The sequence below is a fragment of the Anolis carolinensis genome, chromosome 4 (assembly GCF_035594765.1).
Source record: "Anolis carolinensis isolate JA03-04 chromosome 4, rAnoCar3.1.pri, whole genome shotgun sequence".
NCBI lineage: Eukaryota > Metazoa > Chordata > Lepidosauria > Squamata > Dactyloidae > Anolis > Anolis carolinensis.
In genome coordinates this window covers 204,646,279-204,669,794 of record NC_085844.1, presented here as the reverse complement: position 1 = coordinate 204,669,794, position 23,516 = coordinate 204,646,279, and the positions used below count along the sequence as shown (strand labels likewise).

General features: G+C 38.7%; 1 protein-coding gene across 3 annotated transcripts in view; it reads right to left on the bottom strand.

The window, feature by feature from the left end:
- The window catches only part of camk1g (calcium/calmodulin dependent protein kinase IG), a 59,292-nt gene extending 36,406 nt beyond the window's left edge, over positions 1-22,886 (bottom strand). Inside the window, exons 1-2 of one of the 3 annotated variants that reach the window (XM_016993336.2) lie at positions 22,730-22,886; positions 11,700-11,780 (exon numbers count right to left, since the gene is read on the bottom strand). In XM_016993336.2, the coding sequence (XP_016848825.1) occupies positions 11,700-11,778 (79 nt within the window). In that variant the 5' untranslated portion in view covers positions 11,779-11,780; positions 22,730-22,886. The remainder of the gene's footprint in view (positions 1-11,699; positions 11,781-22,729) is intronic. The other 2 variants (XM_062978640.1, XM_016993337.2) reach the window with 2 other exon arrangements.
- Between the last annotated feature and the right edge of the window lie 630 nt (positions 22,887-23,516).

Here is a 23,516-nt window from a genome sequence, read left to right as displayed (position 1 = left end):
TATATATTCGGTCATGTAAACACAAAAAGTAATGATTTTCTTTAGAGTCTTACCTAGAAAACGATTTTGTTTCTCTTAAGTTATTATTTGCAACATATTTCAATTCAGGGATCATATAAAGTTTTCCTCTTGAGTGACAGACATTGGCTATTATTAAAGTTAAAGATCATCTCGGGATTGTTGCAAGGCCCAAATGTTTTATGTATTGTGTCTGATTGTTGTTTTAGAGTTTTATAGTTTAATGGTTTTAATCTATTGTCATTGTTGTTGTTTTGATATGTGATGTTTTATACATGTAAGACATTGAATTTTGCCATTGATTATGTTGGGAACTGCTTTGAGTCCCCCCAAGGGTGAGAAAAGTGGTACATAAGTGCCATAAAAATAATTAAATTCAGTATAGATTGGTAACCTAGACTTATGGATTCATGACCATTCTGTATTCAACAAGACGACATAGTTCTACTGTAAAACTACATAAACACTACCTCAGTTCATCTTAAGACCAAGCAGCTGGATCAGAAAAGAAGGTTTGTTCAGCTTTTGATCAGGGTACAAGGAGGATGACTTCTCCACCACCACCCCTTTCCAACCACACACTGAGCCTATGACCATCTGAAGCAGGATTCCTCTTTGTTGGTCCTTGTTTCAATGTCATATGTTGGTGGGTGAGCTGTGGAAACAACATCATGCTCCCTGAAAGCAAGTTAAAGAGACCTCCTTCCCTTGAGCAGTCGCTTTGAGTCTCCTTTGTGTAGAGAAAAAGCTGGGTATAAATAACAACAACAACAACAACAACAACAACAACTGAACACAATAAGAATCTTCAGTACGGGCATTGCAATGGATTCTGGACTCGACAAGTGTGCATCTTTGGGGCATAAAAAAAGAAAAACTAGCATCATGCAAAGGTGTAAATTATGTCAAATGGCATAGAAAGAGTTTGCCAGTGAATGAAGGTTACAAATATTTGGGAATACTGCAAGCAGAGAACATCAAGCATGCAGAAGTCAAAGGTGCAATTAGGAAGAAATATCTTAGAAGGTCAGAAAATTTTTGAAATCAAAGCTCAATTGTGGAAATACAATAAAGGCAATCAATACATGGGCTGTGCCTGTAGTACGTTACACTGCAGGCATAATTAACTGGACACAAGCCAAATTGGACAACCTGGATAGAAAAACATGAAAAAGTATGACCATAAATTGAGTGCTGCACCCAAGAAGTGACATAGACATATTCTATCTAGCAAGGTCTGAAGGAGGAAGTGGGCTGCTTCAAGTCAAGCAATCAGTAGAGGAAGAGAAAAGGGGCCGGAAAAAATACATCCAAGAAAGCCAAGAGTCATCATTGAAAGAAGTCCATAAGGCTCAGATACTAAAAGCCAAAACATCAAAAGAAGAGTACAGAGCCCAACAGTTCACAACATGAAAAGAGCAGTGGCTAATAGGGTTGTCCAAATATTCGTTATGTTTCTCGTTTCGTAATTATTTCGGATTGTTCTCGTTTTTTGAAACGAGTATTGAAATGTTTTCCCTGGGCGCAACTGGCAATGTAATTCGAACCATCGTTGGCCCATTCTCTAATTGTTTCTTAAAATTTTCGTTAATTTTTTTCCTTCCAAATTTTTTTTTTAATATTTTTTTTAAAAATAATAATTTTTTTTTTGTTTCTGCAACCTAACATGAATGGGAGCCTAGCGCAGCCTAACATGGCTACCGCTCCCTGGCCAATCAGAGACTTCCACGATGGCTGAAAAAGGTGGGGGCTAGCGTCCTGCGCGTCCACGTGGAGGATCTCTATAAAAATCCCCTCCCCAACTGAGCCAAGCCATTCTGGGTTGGGATACCAAGGAGAGAGGGTGTTTCACGCGCGCTGGGAAGCTGCTTGCTTGCTTGGGGGAGAGAGGGCTAAGTGACTGGGGGTAGAGTGTTTCTGTTGTTGCTGGTTCGATATTGTGTTTTTTGGGGGGGAAATTGGCTGGGGGCTTGGGGCAGAGTCCTTGCTGTGGCTGGCTTTAGGGAACTTTTTTTTTCCAAAGGACGTCTGCGTCCCTGCTAGTGCTGAGCTTGGGGTGCTTTCCATCTACTCCTGAGGGAGACCTTTTGCCTTTCTGTTTTCTTTTTTGGAATTTAGCAATCACCACATCAGCCCTTCTTTGCAATCCTGAAAGGGGGGGGGGGACTTGAAAATAATAGTTTCCAAAGGACGTCTGCGTTCCTGCAAGTGCATTGCTTCTCTCCCGCTCCGTTTGTAATCCCAAGCCCCCGGGCTGAGTGTTATTGCAGCAATCACAAAGACACACATTGTTTTCAAACCTAAAGGGTACATTGGAAGAAATAGTTTCCAAAGGACGTGGGGCACCCACCAAGGCATTGCTTCCCTCACGCTCCATTTCTATTCCCAAGCCTTGGGCTGAGTTTTATTTCTGCAATCACAAAGTCAGCCATTGATTTGATTCAATAGAGGGTCCACAGCAATTTATAGTTTCCAAAGGACGTTGCCAATCCTGTCAAGGCATTGCTTCGCGTGTGCTGCATTTCTAATCCAAAGTCCTCAGCCAGAGTTTCATTTTTGCAATCACAAGGTCAACCAGTGGCACCATTGATCAAAAGGTTCAAAGGCAATTTACAGTTTCCAAAGGACAGTGGCACTCCTGCCAAGGCATTGCTTGGCGTGTGCTGCATTTCTAATCCAAAGTCTACACAAGTAGAAGAGGGACTTTTACAGTGATAAGAACCCAATTGAACAGGAAATAAGACTTTCAAACCAGGAACAGGTTTCTTCAAATATTGAAAAATAGTGTATTATAAAAAGTTATGAAAATTCGCCAAAAATCATAGGAGACAGGAAACATTCTGCAATTTGTTGAGCAAAGAGTGTGGAATGTGTTCTCCCACTGTACCAAATTTGATGAGAATAGCTCAAGAAATGAGGGCGGGAGACCCCCAGAAAAGTCCCCCCCGGTTTCCTGTTTTTTGGCGATTGCGCATGCGCGTCCGCCATTTTAGAAACATTTTAGAAACATTACGAATTTTTGGAAATATCCAAAAATTTTGGGTGAAACATTAAGAAATAATTTCTATATCGAAAAGCCGGCACCCCCTACTTTAGAAACGAGAATTGAAACATTTTTTCCATCGATCGGACAAGCCTAGTGGCTAAGTAAGCCACTCCATGGACAGTATTTTAAGAACACTGAAGGGAAGGTTGACAGCAAAAAAACATGGGAGTGGCTTAGAAGGGAAACCCTAAAAAAGGAAATGGAAGGCCTGATTTTTGCTGCATAATTTATTTATTTATGTATTTATGTATTTGTTTTATTTATATACCACTCTTCTCCCCCAAATCCCAGGAGCAGAGTGAGCGCCTGCTGTTGCTCCAGCTTCTGCCAACCTAGCAGTTCGAAAACATACCAATGTGAGTAGATTAATAGGTACTGCTCCGGTGGGAAGGTAACGGCGCTCCATGCAGTCATGCCAGCCACATGACCTTGGAGGTGTCTATGGACAACACCAGCTCTTCAGCTTAGAAATGGAGATGAGCACCAACCCTCAGAGTCAGACATGACTGGACTTAACGTCAGGGGAAACCTTTACCTTTTACTTCTCCCCCAAGGGGACCCAGAGCAGTCTTACACAATGGCAAAATTAAATGCCACATATAATACAAAATGTAGTAAAAACCAACAATCATAAAACACACTTAAAAACCAATATCATACCCAATTAAAACAGTAAAACAAGAACAAGACTTATGAACAAATGCAATAAAAACAAGAATTGAAAAGTCATAGAATGACCCAAAGTGCCATTTATGCAAAGAGAGTGATGGGACTGTGGAGCACCCCATTTACGGTTGCAAAAAAATAGCCCAGACTGACTATATTAAACATCACAACAGGCTAGCAGTAATGGTGCACTGGAACCTTTGCAAGAAGTATGGCCTACTCTGTGGCAATACCTGCTATGAGCACAAGGCAGGAAAGACCAAAGAAAATGAAGAAGCAAAAATACTCTGGGATTTTAGAATCCAAACAGATAAACACCTGCTACATAATACACCAGATATAAGGGTTGTGGAAAAGAAACGTTTTCATTATAGACATTGCAGTACCAGCAGACAGTAGAGAAGAAGACAAAGAGCTTGAAAAGATCGTGATATACAAGGACTTACAAATTGAAATTAGACAAATATAGCAAAAGAGAACCACAGTGGTACCAATAATGGTTGGTGTGCTTGGAAGCATTCCAAGAAACCTCAAAAAGCACTGGAAAAGCCTTAATTTGGACAGAACATCAATCCACATGCTGCAGAAGGGAGCACTTCTCGAAAATGCACATATTCTGCAAAAAATAATATCTTAGGCCCTTGGGAAGCGCCCAATATTCAGAGACAAATCCCAGACACTTGGATCTAATATGCATGTGTGCTGTGTTGTTATGTACAAAAAAAAATCTAATAGTCATCATCGTCATCGTCATCATCATCATCATCATCGTCATCGTCATCATCTAGAGGCTTGCTCTTAAAATGACGAACCATGAAGAATATATGCCACAATCCCAAATTAGCATCTCAATTAAGGCGGCATAACTAACACCTGGCCTGACTCTCGAAATTCACTAGTTATACCAGCTTAACTAAGAGGTTCATCTAGAATTGCGGCATATATACTTCATGGTTTGTTTGTTATACTGTTTTAACATAAGATTTTTTTTACTTTGACCTAGTTGCTTGTTTTCTTGTTTTTTGAACTTCCCAAACAGGCAATTTTTACCCTTTCTGGAATCCTGATCCACCTTTGAATATCATCATGGAAGGTGGTTTCTATTTTTTCTTTTTAAAATAGGCAAAAATGTATTATCACTGTTTAGTAGTATTTTTTAAAGTGCGGCACATATCAAAAAACATTTAGACTGCATTTTAATAAAAGCCAATCTAACACATTTATTTCACGTGAGTTTATATGAGTCTGTAGAAAAGGTAGAATATATATAAATATTATACAGTAAGACCTAATGGGGGATACATTCTAGACCGGATTGTAATTATGTGAAACTGTGGATTCGAACGAACCCCATTAAATTACCTCACTTCTCTCTCAGCATACCATAATTATGTTGAATAACACAGACATTCCTTGAAATCTGTCTAGAAATCTACTAGATCTTCCAGTGCAATTTTATGATAACCTCCATGGGAAGTATACCATAGTATCACCTAGATCATGGCTTCTTAAACTATGGGTCCTAACCCCAAATGGGATCCCATATGAGAAAATGGGAGCCATAGCAAATTTCTGAGTGTCATATAGACATTTAAAAGAATCTGTTAGCAACAACATGCAGTGTATTTACAGTGGACTCTGCAGAAAATGTTTCAGATGTTCTAAATAAAAAGGAAATTTTTGCAAATTTTGCAAATGCTGATTTATTATCAGTAAATGTTTGATTATATACCTATTTTATTTACCTATATACCTATATAAATACAATTTCTCAGGTGGAAAGGGGTCACAAGTGAAAAAGGTTTATGAAACCCTGGCCTAGATGACATAGAAAACTCATAGAGAGAATATTTCATTCCCAGACATGGGGAAATGGACCTGGGGATATGGGTTCTGTGGTTATGGCTGTCTTACTATATTAATAATACACAGAAAAATCCACCAACCACCATGATCATCATCTTGATCATATGGGATAAAACTGTAAAGAGACAAGATTGTCAAGTTAATCAAGTGTTTACAGTTCTAATTGATAGCCTCAGAAATGTCAGGAATTTTTCACCAAAAGCATCCTCTGCATTATTGCTTAATTTTAAAGTTGTATTTTCGAAAACCTTTCATCACAGATTTTTATAGACCCATACACCTCGAAGGTGTTATTGTCCTTGACAAGATTACAATTGTAGCCATTTAGCAGGCAAAACAGCCAAAAAAAATCCACAACAGATAGTCTGGAAAGAACTGTTAGAGATGACATTGTGCATGACTGCACTGTGAAAATGTAAATGTAATGATTCAAAGAGATTAGACAAGATATCAACTACTTGCAGTTCTCAAAAACAACTTTCTGTGATTGTGATGCCACTATAATTTCTATTGATTGTCTGCTCATATAACTAACTCATTGTGTTAGGGAAAGCTGTGTTGATTTCATAAAAGACATTAACCTTGTGTTTATACACATAGCACAGGATTTATCACAATTAACACAGTAAATTTGTTTTTGGAAATTTATCACATAGAAATTCCTGATTCTATTTTCTCTCAGTCATTACATTGCACATAATAACTAAGCATGCTATTTCTATTAAAATGGCTTTCACGGTAAAGGTAAAACTTAGGGATGTTAGGCAGTAACAGTCATTTAGATGTAATGTATAGTTGCTTATAAGTGACTATACATTGTGACTACACTCATCCCATTTAATAGCCTACTTCTAGAAAATAAATAAATATAAAACCAGACAGATTCTATAGTCACTATTTATACAGAATTAATGCTCCAGGAAAGGAACTAGCAGACTTATGTTTTACAACTGAACAGGAATTAACCTAAATATTGCTCATAAATACTCCCAAGGGAGGCATAGAATTCATATATGTGAAAATACAGCAGGCAGCCTAATTGATTGAAATAGCTTAGGATATATCAAACCATATAGCAATCTGAAAGGATACATAAAATCACATTTCTTTCTGTGCAAATGGCTTTGCCATGAAGCTAAAGCACAGAGGCAATGTGCAGGTACTGGAAATGATCTAAAATACAAATCTTCACCAAAATGCTTGCAAGCAGTTTGAGTTTCAGTCATTTTGCTTCAGCCATGTTTAAATAAAAAAGTGAAAATATACTTTGAAATAGGAAAACATTAACATACAGTGATACCTTGAGTTATGAGTTGAATTTGTTCCATGACTAAGTTCTTAGCTCAAATCAGTCTTATCTCAAAGCAACTTCCCATTAAAATGCTATTAATCTGTTCCACCCTCCTCCAATTTTTGCTATGTGTTTAAAAATAAGAAAATGTACTTTATATATAACAAATACTGTATATATGCACATTCAAATAGAACAATAAAAAGAAAGATCAACTTTAAAATGGTAGAAGCACAAAGTTGTGGAAAGGAAGTACAAAGCACAAGGTGAAGAGGCAGAAGCATCATTTTCTTCATACTGTACTCATTCCACCCTCCCCCCTGTCTTGCTCCCTCTCTCTTCATGAAGCCAAATATACCAGGAATAAAAACCACACAAAATGAACTAACCCAAAGTTCCTCAAAGCGAACTAGAGCAAAGCAGACAAGAGCACGGAGGCACGCAGACACAGAGGCATGAGGCACAGAGGCTGCTTCTTTGAAGCCCTCTGGCGCTTTGTTATTTATTTGTTCAGTTGCCTCCGACTCTTTGTGACCTCATGGACCAGCCCACGCCAGAGCTTTCTGTCAGTTGTTGCCACCTCCAGCTCCATCAAGGTCAAGCCAGTCACTTCAAGGATAACATCCATCCATCTTGCCCTTGGTCGGCCCCTCTTCCTTTTTCCTTCCTTTTCCTCCAGCAGCATTATCTTCTCCAAGCTTTCCTGTCTTCCCATTATGTGGCCAAAGTACTTCATCTTTGCATCTAATATCTTTCCCTCCAGTGAGCATTATTTCCTTCGCTCAGCCTTCCTTATGGTCCAGCTCTGGCATCTATAATTTACTATGGGGAATACCAATGCTTTAATTATGCAGACTTTGTTGCCAGTGTGATGTGTCTACTTTTCACTATTTTATCTAGATTGGTCATTGCTCTCCTCCCAAGAAGTAAACGTGTTCTGAATTCCTGACTGCAGCCTGTGTGCCTAAAAATACAAAGTCTGTCACTGCTTCCATGTTTTCTCCCTCCATTTACCAGTTATCAATCAGTCTGGTTGCCATAATCTTGGTTTAACTGCAACCCAGCTTTTGCACTTTCTTCTTTGACCTTGTTTATAAGGCTCCTCAGCTCCTCCTCGCTTTCAGCCTTTAGCGCTAGTGCTCCTAATTTAAAATGCTGCTCACATGTCAAAGCAAAACCCAGGCTGAGTGACAGTTCTTCACTCAAAATGCTTTTGAGTTGGGATGCTCTTAATTCGAGGTTTCACTGTATAACTTTCCAAATTTTAAAAAATTGCTTCCATACCCAAACTAAAAAGTTTGTACAGCTCTAACAAAGAATCTAGTAGATTAATTCCAAGTAAGTACACACTGTCTTGAAGTCCTTGTATAAATAAAATATTTTCATCACTAAATCTCTCCAAGATATTACTTAAAACTGAGCTTTCTTGAATTAAGAAATAAAGTATTGGGTGCATTCTTTTGGAAGAAAAAGACAAATGAAAGCCAGTTCAGACTGAAAAAGTGTGTTGTGCTTCCAGGTAAGCACAGTAGTAAGAAAATAAAAAAGCTATCAATCTCTTATAGTTAAACCAATAAATTAATCCTATGCACCAGATGTGATGCAAATTTACTTACAGTTCTCATTATGTTCTGTGGGAATTGCATGCAATTGAAATGTTAAGGTTTTGAGTGGATTTTTAAAAACTGAAGAAATTAGATACACTGATCACTACCATCATTTCAACATAGTTATGGAAAATGAACTGCTTAGAATGCATGGCATACAAGGCTAGTTAAGCAGAAAATAAAATCCAAAAAGAACAAATAAATAGACTGAGATACACATGGTAAGGAAGGCTGTATCATTCCCAATAGAAACAATTCCCTGACCCTCCTTAAAATGCAGACCACTCACTGACTAGTCTGGATGGAAGCATTAAGGTTGTCACCTGCTCCATTTAGACACCAAATAAAATGATAAATGGAGGTTGCTTAAGGATTCCTGCACTGGTATTTTCCTAATATGTGTAAGGGCCAGAAAACACTTTTTTTTTGCTCTTTTGTGTATGGCAATTGGGCTTACTGCAACATCAGTTTTAAAAATGAGTTGAAAATTTAGACAGGCTGGAATCCAAATGACAGGTGTCATTCCTCAAAGCTTTGCTCTCTGAAGAAGTCAATTAATGTTGGTTTTTCCATTCGCAAAGGAGCTGAGAAACTACATATTTTCAGCCTCATATGATTTTCACAACCACTGTGTAAATTAGGCTAGGGGATCATAATTTTCACAACTGTGAAAGATTGATCTAGATCGTATTCCACAAATTCTAACAATCTATCACCCACAACAATGCACTAGCTCAAATTCCTCAGTACATGCTGCTGTTCACATGAGAAGTTAAAAACACACCAGGGAATTTTTATTCCTTCACAACAATTAGTGCAGTTAAGAAGTGGAAATGACAAAGACTCTTGAAAATGCCCCAGTCGTGTTTAGGAACAAAAACAAATGCAACAGCAGAAAGATGTCTCAATGTCACCTCAAAGACTCATTCGTGGTCCATTGATCTTTTTCCAGGAGCAACCAGAACCTCTAAGCATAAGCACATGGCTGAATTTGCCAGGGATCAAATTAAATTTCTTGGTAAAAAGGAACATTTTGAACAGTAAACTACAGTAAAAAAAGCAGTGGGCAAAAGTTCATTTCTTGTGACAGGTAGCTGAGGTTTTCAATTCTCAAAGAAATTGTATTTGCCACCTTTAATGAACAGGATGGCATGGTATTTATTTACTGGTACTCCAGCTTCAGGCTTCAAAGGTTAATTCAAGTGTAGTGAAAGAGAAATTGACTCAGTTGCTAAAGAATGACAGCTTCAGTCTATAAGCTCCTTAAAGGCCAAAATGTGAGTTTGCCTTTATCTACTGGGAAGCCTGCAAGTTCCCCAATGAACTGCTCAGTTACAAGTCTTGGTAAAAGATGCCCTTTTTGTTTTATACGGACTTGCATGTTTTAGCAGAGCTGAAAAATTCAAAAATGAAAAAAAAATCACTCCTCACATGTGTTCTATTTTCTTTCAGCATCATATTTGATCTATCTAATAATTTGCCTTAACATTTATTATTAAATGTAGTATTATATCAAAGGGTTGGATCAAGGATTAAAAAGCAAACAAACTTTGGCTACTGTTGACCTCAATACTACTGGAAGCAGTGAATCAGTTGTAGGTTTCATTTCAAACTGTAACAGAGCTATTTATACTACTAATTTTGTTTAAAAATAGGGTCCAATATTTGGGCTAATTCCTTTAAAATTCAAACACTGTCCTTTTGTTGCCCTACCAGCTCTGCAGCTACCGGGCGCAACTGCTTTGAGCTTCGAGTTAATTGTTACATAATTTTTAGAACTTGAACTTGAATGCCAAGGGCATAATCCTATTCAGAGAGGATAATCCCATTCACCCTGAAGCATGGGACCACTTCCGAGGAACTGTAGTATAACCTTTACCTTCATTCATCTCTTTATTCCTAGCCATAAGTATTCTGCTTGGGATTCTGTGCTGAAGCCAGGGCACTCAATTCCCATCAAGATGCTTCTACACATTTAAAACATTCAGTATCTTCTCTTTTTCAGGACTTTACAAGTATCTGCTTTTACAAGAACAGTAGAGAAGAGAGAATGTCTGGACAGTCCCAAGGATAGGGATGAATGGGGTTTTATGTATATGTCTTTAAAATATGAACTTCTCAAAACTAACAAAAGTATGAGAAATCATTTTCTTTTTAATGTAGAAGCTTGGAAAGTGGACCAGAATATGTGATTTAGAAGAGAACCTTAGTAGCAGTTAAATTCATTCACAAGGAAATCTTAGACATCTTTTAATGCTAGGTTACTACTATACAGTAAAATTATGAATGAAGAAAACATGGCCAACTTCTCAGTTCAATACCCCCAAAATCCTACCTACTCAACTCCAGAAAATTCCTTTGTCTAGCCTCCAGGTTTTCTAGCCTGAACTGGTTTGTGTTATCAGGCTCTTTCCAATGCAGAGCCCCAGATGTTTTCATTCTGTTTTCATTCCTCAACCTTGGCTGTGAACTCATGGCATGGAGGTGTTCTGATGTCTTGAGCATGGCACCAATGGTCTTGATTGGTGAATAACTATCAAGCAACTTGTCATGCCTTGTTCCATGTTGACAGCAAGCAAATCCTAACAAGTATGAAGGATGATCGATACTATCATCTTGGGGTAGAATTATGTGTTGGCTTGTTCATTTTATGGTATCTGATGCCTTCCCTGCTCTAAACTGGAACCACCTAGAGATGATCTAGTGAATGTAGAGAATGAAATTCATTGAATGAAAGTTCACTATGCAAAGTCAATGTGAGTCAAACGGTTACTTTAAATGTAATATTTTAAGTTCTTTAGTTGGCTTCTAATAGTAGTAGAGGTTTTCTAGTTTCAATCACTTGATACATATAACTGCCAAAAATTGTATCTGGCAGTACAAATATTTTACATTAGCAAATTAAAATGCATTACCTATATAATAAATAGCATTTCCCAGAAATTTCTGGCACTACCTCCTAGTGATCAACTCAGCTTTTGTCCATATGCACTTCAGAATGAGACAATATAATAACCCCTGGACTAAACCATCATTTTTAATCTTTTCTGATATGTACTGCTCCTGTCTGTACTACTTAAAAATTAGAACATAAAAGAGTAAAGGTCTATTCCATCCTGTCCCTTGCATGCTAATGTTCTACTTCCAAGAAGTTGAAGGTTTTTTTTTTAAAGGCACATGATCAGCCAAAAATGTAAAACCCTACCTGTAGCGCAACAATCCATTCCACTCCTCTTTCTTTCCTCATTCTGGTTCATGTCGAGATAGTTTGGTGAATTATGCATCACTAAAAAAGGAGGAAATTCATCACCAAAAAGGGAAAAAATGACGTAAGAGTGCATATGATTTACATATACTGTTTAATGTGTACAGATGCACAGCTAGAAACAATTGGCATCATTTAAAAAGAATTGCAGCATATTTTACTACAGTAGAGGTTGACTGTGACCAGGTGACTTGTGTGTCTGTCTATGTCTAACAAATCTGCGGTCGAATTGCTCTTGATGGGTAACTTTATAGACCCTGCTGCTCTCCCTTTCTTGTTATCTATTTTTAAATTGAATTTGAATTGTCTTCAGATGGAAGAGGCCTTCAAATAAAGGATTATCTTCTAACAGACGTTCAAACAGAAGACTTTCCTTTAAAGTAGAATATATAATCTATACACATAATAAAGGTGAAAAATGTGTATGTGGCAGAGGTGTCTATGTACACAGACAGCCCCCCACCTCCACAAACAGCTGTGGCTCCCACTGAACAGGAGACACCAATGGCCCTTTCTCCAAGGAACACTGTAGGTTATAGTATGTATTGATTGTATGACTGCTTTTCATGTTTGATTTTACAATGTGTAATTTGTCACTGTTTTTATTATTGTTGTGAGCCGCCCCGAGTCCCCTCGGGGAGATGGGGCGGGATATAAGAATAAAATTATTATTATTATTATTATTATTATTATTATTATTATTATTATTATTATTATTATTATTATAGTGAGTGCCATGAACATGTAGCCCAAACCCTGCCAGTGTCCTTCACAAACACCATTCCACCCCCCCCCCCCCAAAGTGAAGGCTTTCATGTGGGGACAATTTCATCTTAGATGTTGTTTTTCCTCCAGAATGGACATCCCAGGGTTCCTTAATTTGCATGACTCCGCCCACTGTCTCTCCCTTAACCCCTTTCTACCCTTTCCTATGGCACATAGTTAACAGAAGAATTGATCAACAACTGAACAAGAGGTTTGGCGAAAATTCATCATGATTTACAGGAGTTGTACATCCTGTTAACTCAACCAATGATGCATCTGGACCACACATACCACGGATGATGGGACTTGCAGTACCTTCACTGATACTGTGACCCCCACCAATAATGGACTGGGACGAAACTTGGTACAGAGAAGCCCCATGACCAACTGAACATACTGCAGGGGTTAGTGGGAATGGACATTTATTTTGGGAGTTATAGTTCACCCTTATTCAAAAATCACTGAACACAGCTGACATCAGATCTGGACCAAACTTGGCAAACAGACCCAACATGGCCAACTGTGCATACAGGCCTGCTTGACCTCGCATCTGGGAGTTGTAGTTCACCCTTATCCAGAGAGCCCGGAATCTACCCAATGATAGGTCTGGACCAAACTTGGCACACAGACCCAACATGGCCAACTGCGAATACTGTCAGGGTTTGGAAAGTGATTTTCCTGGGAATCTGGGAGTTGTAGTTCACCCTTATCCAGACAGCAGTAAACCCAACCAATGATAGATATGGACCAAACTTAACTGATATTACCTAACATCCCAAAACAAACAATGTCTTCTTCTAATTACCCGGGCACTGCCGGGTCCCCCAGCTAGTAAATAATATACTAAAACTTTATTTATATACCGCTCTATCTCCCCAAAGGGACTCATAGTGGTTTTTTACATGGCTATTGTGTGTGTACACTATTAGTGTATCTACACTATATTTATGGCAATTTGTGGTCCCCTTAAATGCTCAGGGTTATGGTTCTTATGATAAGTAGTTTGCTAGATATTTAGTCCACTCTTCTGAAGTGCAGCATAGAAGGTGACAGAGTGCAAATGCTAAGTACCTCAAAATTCCAGGAATGCATGAGATGGAGCCATAATAACCAAATACTATAAGTGTGCAGTGTAAGTATATACAGGGTCAATGGTTATCAGAAACCTATCTGTATAACTGCTAAAACCTGATTTCCAGAAAAATCAGTGGATAACATTTCAACTTTTTATGTTTTAATGGGAAGAAAGGGTTGAAAGTAGGAAGGAGAGCCAAGCTTTATAATAAATAGGAATATGTTGTTCCTAGAGACAGTGAGTGATCCTAGGGATATTGGGTCCAGGTTGGTCCTGTATTAGAAAAAAATAAGCATTAGATTGCAGGTACAGATAGAAATATGTCTGGGAAGCTGCACATTATTGCTTGATAATTTGTTACACACTAGACAGCAACCCTTCCTTATCATTGTTTTAATGGCAGTGATGTTAAAAGACTTCCTGCACCCACATAACAAGTAACTTTTCCAAATATCATTTTGGCAAGTTTCCATATTTAGGAAAGTGCAACATTTTTTCATTTTTGAGTTTCTTTTTTCCCCAAAGTATCAGCTATACTTTACTAAAAATAATGCAACATGAAACTTTTAAAACTGTGAATATAGTGGTATCCACTGGGGTTCCAGGATCCCAATTGGATACAAAAATACATGGATTCTCAAGCCCAGATGTACTCAATAATGTAATAAAATGGTGTCCCCTATACAAAATGGAAAAATCAAGGTTTGCCTATTGGATTTTTTAAATTCCAAGCAGTGTATGATTGAATCACTGGAAGTAAAATCCATGGATATGGGGAATAGACTAAAGTGACACTAGTGAGTTAAGTTTTACAGTAGCATTTCTAAGCTCTGCACTGCAGCAACTAATAGGGCACTTAGGACTTCTGTGTGATGGTGAGTAGGCTGAAGTGGAGAACTGGATGAAGATTAAGTAATTTTTTTAAAAGACTAGAGCTATAGGTCAGGATTTCGTTGTTTGTTTTTCAGTATCAATGTACAAATCCGCGTCTTCATAACCAGGAGAGAAAGAACTTGATACTTTGAATGGCCATGTTGCAAAGATGTGCAAAAGGAAGACTATAGGGGAAATTATTAAGGGAAACGTGTATTATTTGTTATCAAACGATTTTACTTTCCACAAAATGCATCATTTTTTTTGAACAATTTGTGCAATATGGGAATTAAATCAACGACTGGAACCCTAATAATAACATGCAAAGGTGTAAACCCCTGTTACATCTGTATACTATATATTCCCTTGAGGTCATTGCAGAAGGAAGTATTCGTTATGTTCTTCAAGTAATGTCACCCATATGAACAAGTCTAACTTTTCAGTTGCAAATGCAAGATGCCATCCTTTCATATCCTCGATCTTGACTGAATCGGCAGAATTTCTTGGTAGAACATTGCATACTAGAGTAGGGCTCGGTATTTGTTTCATTTGTGCTTTTGTACCATACCATTCATTCATATTGTATGGTACAGCAGACTCTTACCCACATGGATGAAGAAGTGAAACGAAAGTGAAAGCAGCACAAAACTGTTTGCTTTGCAACTGTTCATTCCATGTGATGCTGCCTGAGCAACCCCGGGAGCTTATTGTGGGCCTGTCCTTCTTAGCTGTTGGCTGCTGCTGCTGCTCTGCCTGCCGTGCTTTTTGCCTCTTGCCTGCCTTGCAGCCAGCTTATTCTTTAACCTCAGGTCTCCTCTGCAGATCGAGATAGAGACCTCTTAGAATCAGTGGTACCTTAAGTCCTGCCTTTAAGCTCAGGTCTCCTCTGCAGATTGAAAGTAAAACATCTCAGAATCATTGGTATCTAAAGTCCTTAGGTTAGAGGGCGGGACCAGTGGGGAAAGAGGGAATGTTTTAAATGAGATTTTATTTTTAGAAAGAAAAAATCCCTAAAATTTGGGGGATGACCCAAACCTTGTAAGAGTTGGATGGCTAAAAGTGGTAGATATGCCCTCCATGTCTGGTGATTTTTACCCCTCTAACCCTAAAACTGAGTGGAAGGAGAGCCTGGGCAGCCTGCCCATTGCAGCCAATGGGACTAATTCATTTGTATATTTGGATGGTGAAACAAAAGAGCTCATTCAAATGGGTGCCGATTTTGGAACCAACAGACAGACATGGAAATGGGGCCATATGAATGAAACAAACAGAAAAGCGGGAGCAATTTATACAAATGCACAAGACCATTGCATACCACCAAGCTAATAGTAGATTTTTTCAAATGCTTATCACCCAGAGACTGATCGTGAAACAAAGTACAATAAATACAACATTTCTTATGTTATGGCAAGCAGATATTTTCTTTCACCTCTGAAAAAGTGCTAAAGTAATTTGTACCAAACAGATTATTTTATTTGGGCAGAAGGCTTGAATGCTCAACTTAGTTTTAAATCATTTTATTATCCATGATTGTGGTGCTGAATTTGAGTTGCCGATTTTCTTTCCTATAAGTCTTTTTATTTTTAGTTGCTACATGACTGACTGGTATAACATGATCCTCTTTATAGTGGAAACCTAGGGGCACTTCCAAATTGGCCCTACATCCCCAAATCTGATCCCAGGTTTTCTGCTTTAAACTGGATTATATGAGCCTGCACTGTCAGATAATCTGGGGTAAACAGAAAACCTGGGATCCGATCCTGGGATATAGAGCTTATCTGGAAGAAGACTTAGGGCTGATAATTATTTGCATTGCTACTCTAGTTTAGACCTCCATTTTTTTTGAAATTCCACTTATTTTAGAGTACATAATAAACTTTCCTCCATAGATTTAGATAACTGGTCTCTATCGTATAATGCAAACACACACTTCTGGAAAGAAGTGGCCAGATGGGGGCACTTGAATCTCCCAGCGAAAGATCAGTGCTTCTGGCTGGCATTCGTACCAGTTGGTGGGGGAGATCTAAGTCACCATCCTACAGGTAGTCCCTTCCCTTCTCCTTTTGACCTTCCTGCAGCACAAAGAGGACATATGTGTGGAGGAGCTTGGATCGGCAAACACCTTGACACCCCTCCATTTTGGGGTGAAGGGGACTTTGGGTCTACCTCAGTAGGTTCTATGGCTTATGGGGTTCCCCAAAATATCTCCTTTAGGGCTTCCCTTGGGGGGTTTGCCTCTCTCCTATGCGGCTTTATAGCTCAGGGAGAGGTTCCCAGCGACAGCCTTCCAGTAATGACTAGCTGGGATAGCAAACCATTAAGGTGGAGTCTCCCCAGGTCAGGTGTCTTGGCAGGCAGTCTGAGAACGATAGCTGGCCTCACACCATTACCCATGTTGTAGTGCTCCCCCCGCAACTAGTTACTTAGCTCAATTACCAGTTTTCTAATTAGGTCAATAAATGACCCATTTATTTCTCGGTATCTTGTGTCTGGTCTCTTTATTTCACGGTGGGGATTCAATACTTGTGGCTTCTTATCAGGGTCTCAGTGAATGAACCTGCCCAGCTTTGCTAGCTGATGCCCTTAATGGGGAAAACATGTTCTACCACCGAGTTATAGACCCTCTCCATATTTATCTGGGAGTTAGCCCACGCTGAATATTACACAATGAGGATATATGGTAATCCCAAGTAAATATGAATTTACAAAGATAACAAATATACCAATAACAAGTTTCCACTTACTTATTATATAATTGTTGTTAGTCTCCCTTAGAACTTCAGCAACCCATGGAAACAATTCAAATTGAATATTAATTTACAATGGATGATTTATGCAGGTCATATAAAGTACTGCTTTATTATTATTTCATCTGTAATTCACAGTGAAGGAAAATAGGGTAAGGTAATTTAAAATATTCTGAAAATTATTTGAGGAATTCAGGGGTGTAAAAATAAAATATACACAATATTAATTAGGTCACTGCACATGGATATATATATACACAGTACACCAACACAACAAAATATGTAGACAGTGTATGTCCAGTAGTCTAAGCCAAGTGATTTTGGGATTTCCTATTATCAGCTCTTCTCGGTTGCCTAATGCCCATGTCAAAAGTTTTAAAGGTCCACAGCTCTTCCCCTTCTTCTCACCACGCTTCATTTTTTAAATGTACATGAGATCAGAGCTAGACCAACAGTGCCTTTCTGAAATTTGCTGCTCACAGTTGGTGCAATTGCTGTTCATGGATTACAATTATTTCACATATTATTTTGCTTTCACTTGTCATTATTTCAGAAATGGATAGGAAACCAAACCATGGAGGCTAGTCTCAGATCACTGGCTAGCAGACAGACAGCACAACATAAACATACACAGACAGATATTTCCTCTGGTCAACATGCTTCGCCCTCTGATCAGTGAACTCACATGGACACCATGTGAAAGTTAAGCTCTCCAAAGCCTGCTAGATTAAGCCACTGTAACAAATAGAAAAGACACAAGAGTAGCCAGGAATTCACTGTGATCAGGTATGAACTAGCGGAGCTGTTAACAAAAGTGGATTGTACTAAAGCCTAATTAGGTTCACCTAGGATATATTTTTCTCTTTGAGAATCTTACAAAGTGATATGAGCTATGCAGTTGAATGTGATAGCAGGACATTTGGAAGACTTTTAGTTGCCATTCCCTTTCCTTTTCCAATGTCATTTTTACAAATGTGGAGGGTCCTGATTTATACTGTTTGTAAACATTAAGCCACCCATGGTGAAGTCATCAGTTAATGTTAAGCATGCTGAAGTGGTCTCATATTTCTTTAGGTATGCTGTTGCCCCCTGGAAAGAAGAAGTCACTGCCAGGAATATATCTACTCCACTAATTGAGGCATACCAGAACCTTTTATTATTTAACTTCAGTAAAGTACAAAAACATTCTGTAAATTTGTTGGGCGCCCTATCGCAACCCTAGTGTATTTTTGCCATTCCCTTCCTCTGAGGCTGAGACAGTGTGATCTGCCCAAAATCACGAAGTGGGTTTTAATGTTTGAGTGTGGATTCAAACTCTTGTCTTAAAAGTGAGTCCAATGCTGGCTTACGTAGTAAATGTACCACTATTATGTCCAAAGGTTATGCTTCAAAAATGTGAGGTATACAGATCTGTCTCCTTTTAATAAACATGTGAGAAATCTTTTTCTGAATTGGTAAAGGTAAGAGTTGATAATAATATTTAATTTTAATACCCTGCCTTATTTTTCTAAACTGGGCCACAAGAAAGTTTACAAATGAAAATGAGTACAGTATAGTTAAAAACATACAAAAGATCTGGACTAAAAATCAACATTAAACTGATGATTTGTAGTGGATTTCCAAGGGTTTCAGACTCCTAGTTGCTTTACAGCACCAACATAATGACCCTTCCACCAGTTTACTCTGCATTAAACTCTGAATCATGGGATAATAATAATAGATTTAGTGTGGCAAGACTATGATTTCCATTCACTTTTGGTTAGTGATGCCTGATGCCTTGGAGGCTGGAGATAGGCAGAAGAAGATATGACAGGAGGAGACAAGGGTAATGCAGTCATCCCCATACTCCTTCACACACAAGGAGACATCTCTTCTCCATCTCCCCTCCTCCAACACACACATTTACAGAATTCTTCCTACTACTGCAATGATTGTTTAACACAGCAATCAGGAGTTTTGCTTATTTCTTTTTATTTTCCTATTGATCAACTGTATCACCTCTACTGGACATGTGGTATAGTGTGGTGAATGGTTACAATCTTGTCACCCAACAGTCATCAGCTGGTTGCCAAAAGCAAGCAATCATAAAAACTGCTGAGTTTTAGGAATATGTAGATCCTCTTTTCCACTTTGCATATACTTCCCTACTACTGAGAGGGTAGAATGATTGCTGGCCAATGGAAGAAGATGGATCAAGCTTATTGCAGCTGCTTTGAAAAATCTGGGCAAGAGAAGCCAATGGGGATGGTATCTGTTCAATATATCCTAGGTGACCTTGAGTTGGTGGTCCCCAGATCTTTCTTTCCTCCTCTGGTGCCTCTCCTACACATCGTGAATGGTATAAGAAGTTCTGAATCAGGAGGTCCCAGGGTCTCCTTCATCCAACATGTGGCAGAGGTGAGGGATGTGAGAAACACCCAGGAACTCCCTTGCTTTTCCTCACTTTCTCCCCATTTTCTGCAGTGAGGAGTTGGGTCTCTTTGTTTTTAGGCACTGGCTGCCCCACGTTTTTACCAACTGTTCCCCACTTTACAAAGGGCCATCTGATGAGGTCCCTAACTGCAGAAAATGGGAAAAAAGTGGGGAAAGCATAACAAGTGACAAGAAACGATGTGGGTTGATCAGTCATCCCAGACGATGGGGAAAGACAGTTGGGAATGAAGGAGAATGGATCCCTCCGCTTTTCCCCTGCTTGTCTGATGGTGTTCTTAATCATGGGCCCAACAATTGCTCTGAGTTCCAGAACAGAACAGAGAGAAGACTGCATCTGACAAGGTCCTTAATTTCTCTCCTACCCCCTACAAGAGTGAGTTGAAGGCTCTTAGTATTCCAGTAACAATCAAAGTAAGGTAAAGGTAAAGGTTTCCCCTGACGTTAAGTCCAGTCGTGACTGACTCTGGGAGTTGGTGCTCATCTCCATTTCTAAGCCGAAGAGCCGGCGTTGTCCATAGACACCTTCAAGGTCATGTGGCCAGCATGACTGCATGGAGCGTCGTTACCTTCCTGCCACCTATTGATCTACTCACATTTGCATGTTTTTGAACTGCTAGGTTGGCAGTAGCTGGGGCTAACAGCGGATGCTCATTCCGCTCCCGGGATTTGAACCTGGGACTTTTTGGTCCGCAAGTTCAGCAGCTCAGCGCTTTAACACACTGTGCCACCAGTGGGCCCCAATCAAAACAACCCAGGAAATCTGCACCCCCCCCCCCCCCAATGAGTACAAAGTATGTGTGCTCTTATTCTGCAGCAACATCTGCTTGGCATCTCTTGGTGTTATTTCATTTCCACCTCACAGAGTCCCTATTTTAAGACTTTCTTTGGCAAGATTTATTCAGACTAGGCTTGTCTTTGCTTTTCTCTGAGAGTGTGCAACTTGCCCAAGATCACCCATGACTTTCTATGGCCAAACAGAGATTTAAATCTCAGAGTCCTAGTCAAGCCACTTTGAGTCTAACTCTTGAGGAAAAGATGACATGTAAATAACCACCTTTTTAATCTTTCAAACTACTAATAGCCTTTTATTGATTCAAACCAGGGACAGCTCTTTAGCATTCACTTATGATAGGCACGGAGCTCCTTTGGCTGCAATGTCAATGCAGTTTTGCAGAACTGTTACTGTGACACAGCTGTAAATGTTCACTCTCATTCAAGTTCCCACTGAACTAGTTTATACTGGACTGCCATCTGTTTTATCAAAGGGGCCACCATGGCCATACATATGTCTCTGGACTACAACATCTATCACTTCTGGCTGGCATAGCCAATTGTGAGCAGTTATGGAAATTGCAATCCAAAAACATCTGGAAGATTGCTCATTGCTTGTTTCATATATTTACAAGTTGTACGAGTATAATTTTGTCTTTTCTTTGTTTTTATTTATCTATAGCTAGCTTGTTCATTCCATTTTTCAGCCACAAAGGAGTAGTTTGCAAAGAATTAATAACTTAACACAAAAAAAGTAATGAAAAGGAGGCAAATAGTAAACTCAGGCACTAGATTCTTAATTACAAAGTTCAGCATGTCATGAAGATGGATCTAAGCAGAATGAAAAGTCTTACTTCATCCTTTTCCCCTTACAATCTAAGCTTAGAAAAGTTACTTTTCACATCAGAGCAGCTGGTATCTTCAAGCCAGCATTACCTGTGAATATCCTGGGTGATGGATTCTGGGAATTGTAGCGCAAGAAAGTAACTTATCCAAGTTTTGATCAGATACATTTGTATAACAGTCCTGGTGTACTTTAGTTGGTTACAATAAAGATTTATTGATCTAGTACTACATAGAAGAAGAAAATTCACAGAAGTACTACAACATTATTCTCTTTGAGGAAAAAAAGAGATGCAAATTGAAGAAATGCAGGAGACAAAAGAAAAATGACTTGGCATATATTGCTGTGGAGTCTTATGTGTAACAGTAAAATAAGACAACCTGTATCTCTTATTAAATCAAACATTCGGAAAGTATAGTCTGCTCTTTATTTAGAGTGTATAAACTTTGCTCTATAAAGAATTAATGTCCTCAAGAGAGCCCTTTGTGGGTAAAAAGCATCACACATTTATTTTAATGCTTTTGGACCACCCAACAACAATACCCAGAGCTGTTGAATTGCTGCCTCTGTCTGTATCTCAGCCAGGACGTGTTTGTTTTGCAAAGAGAAAGAAGTGGCAATATGGAAAGCTTAAACTAGGAGTATTCACCCCCTCCCTGAACACTAGACATCAGATACACATACATTAAACTTGCTTTATTCTGTTTTATCCAGACAACGATGTGTCACCAATTACTATATAATGAATGTTATGACCTTGCATAAATATTCCCCAATAAAAATTGTTCAGCTTTCATATCTTATGGCATCAGCAGCAGATGTGTTAACAGAGTCTGCCACTACATAAATCCATTAGGAAAACTGCAGAAACACAGGCAATAATAGTTGAGAGGCAAAGTTAATATGAATAAAAATGCAATATCACGATTCTAGATTTGCCATTCTTCCATAACTTTTAATGATATCTTTGGACAAAGAGAGGTGCTACACTACACATGTAATCCAAACTTTTCGCTTTAATTCTGCTAACATTCAAGATAGCACAAGGTGAATTATTTTACAGTTGGTAAACATAGGCAAAAGAACAGTTTCCTAGCTAGAAAGAAAAATATGAGCCATGCATCAGCTATCAAATACCAAAGGAATATGTCTGTCTGAGTTGAATGTCTAGATTTTCCAAAATCAATTTTGTTATTATTTTTTAAACCAATACAAATGTTTGCCAAATAACATTATCTCTCAAACACACACCTCCCTCCTGGCTGGAATTCTTGTTCATAAAGTATAGAGTAAAGTACAATGCAGGCTACCAAATCTGCAAAGCTGTTATGTTTAGGATGAAAACATCACATCAAATCTAGTTTAAAAGAGTCTGTCAACAGTCCGGACTAGATGCCATTAATACTTTTAAGAAAACAAGCATAGAGCACAAATGGTTGTCAAGGAAATTGAATCCGCTTACCCTCAAGACCCCAAAATGAAGCAACTTCTGTTCTGTGATTCTCCTGCTCAGCTCCTACAGGTCTGCAGGGATTAAAGGCAGGCACAGTGCTAACAATAAAATGAGATTAAAGGGGAGGGATTCAGGAGGCTTCTTTCATGAGATAGTAGCTAGGCAGCTCTTAAAGGGGAGTGAATGAAAATTAAAAAGCCTTTTCTCGGTGGGTGCCTTTGAAAGAGAAATGCAAGTGTCATTATACTTTTCCCGAAGACCTGTCATTAGTACAATCCAAGCCACATAGAAACAGCCAGTAATTTATATTTCTGCATGCTTAGATTTTTCTCTAGCTGTCTCCTAAAACACCCAGCTACTTTAATAAGAAGCTCATTATCATGTTGACCTTCTTTTCTACCTATGGGCAGGTCTGCTTTAGCTACTGTGGGAAAAGCCATGTTTAGCTCAGGGCTAGGGATGTCACAGTCTTGTACCCTGTATTTTGGTAATTTTTTTCTGAAGCCCACCTCGATTGTATTTCCATCCTTCTTGCTTATCAGGTGCAAGACTTCATGGAAAGTGGAGGTGGGCATGGAGATTTGCATACATTTCAATGCAGATTTCCTAATGTGTGTATTTTCCAGGTGTATGCATTTTAATCCAATTGCTATTTCAACAGTATTCATATCTTATTGCCTCCAAATACCCCATGAGCCCTGCAAATGTGCATATTCCCAAAGTGAGGTGCATTTTTTCTCATAACAGGCCATTTTCATTGAGACAATCAAATCCGATGCCTCACCCAGTAAAGGTA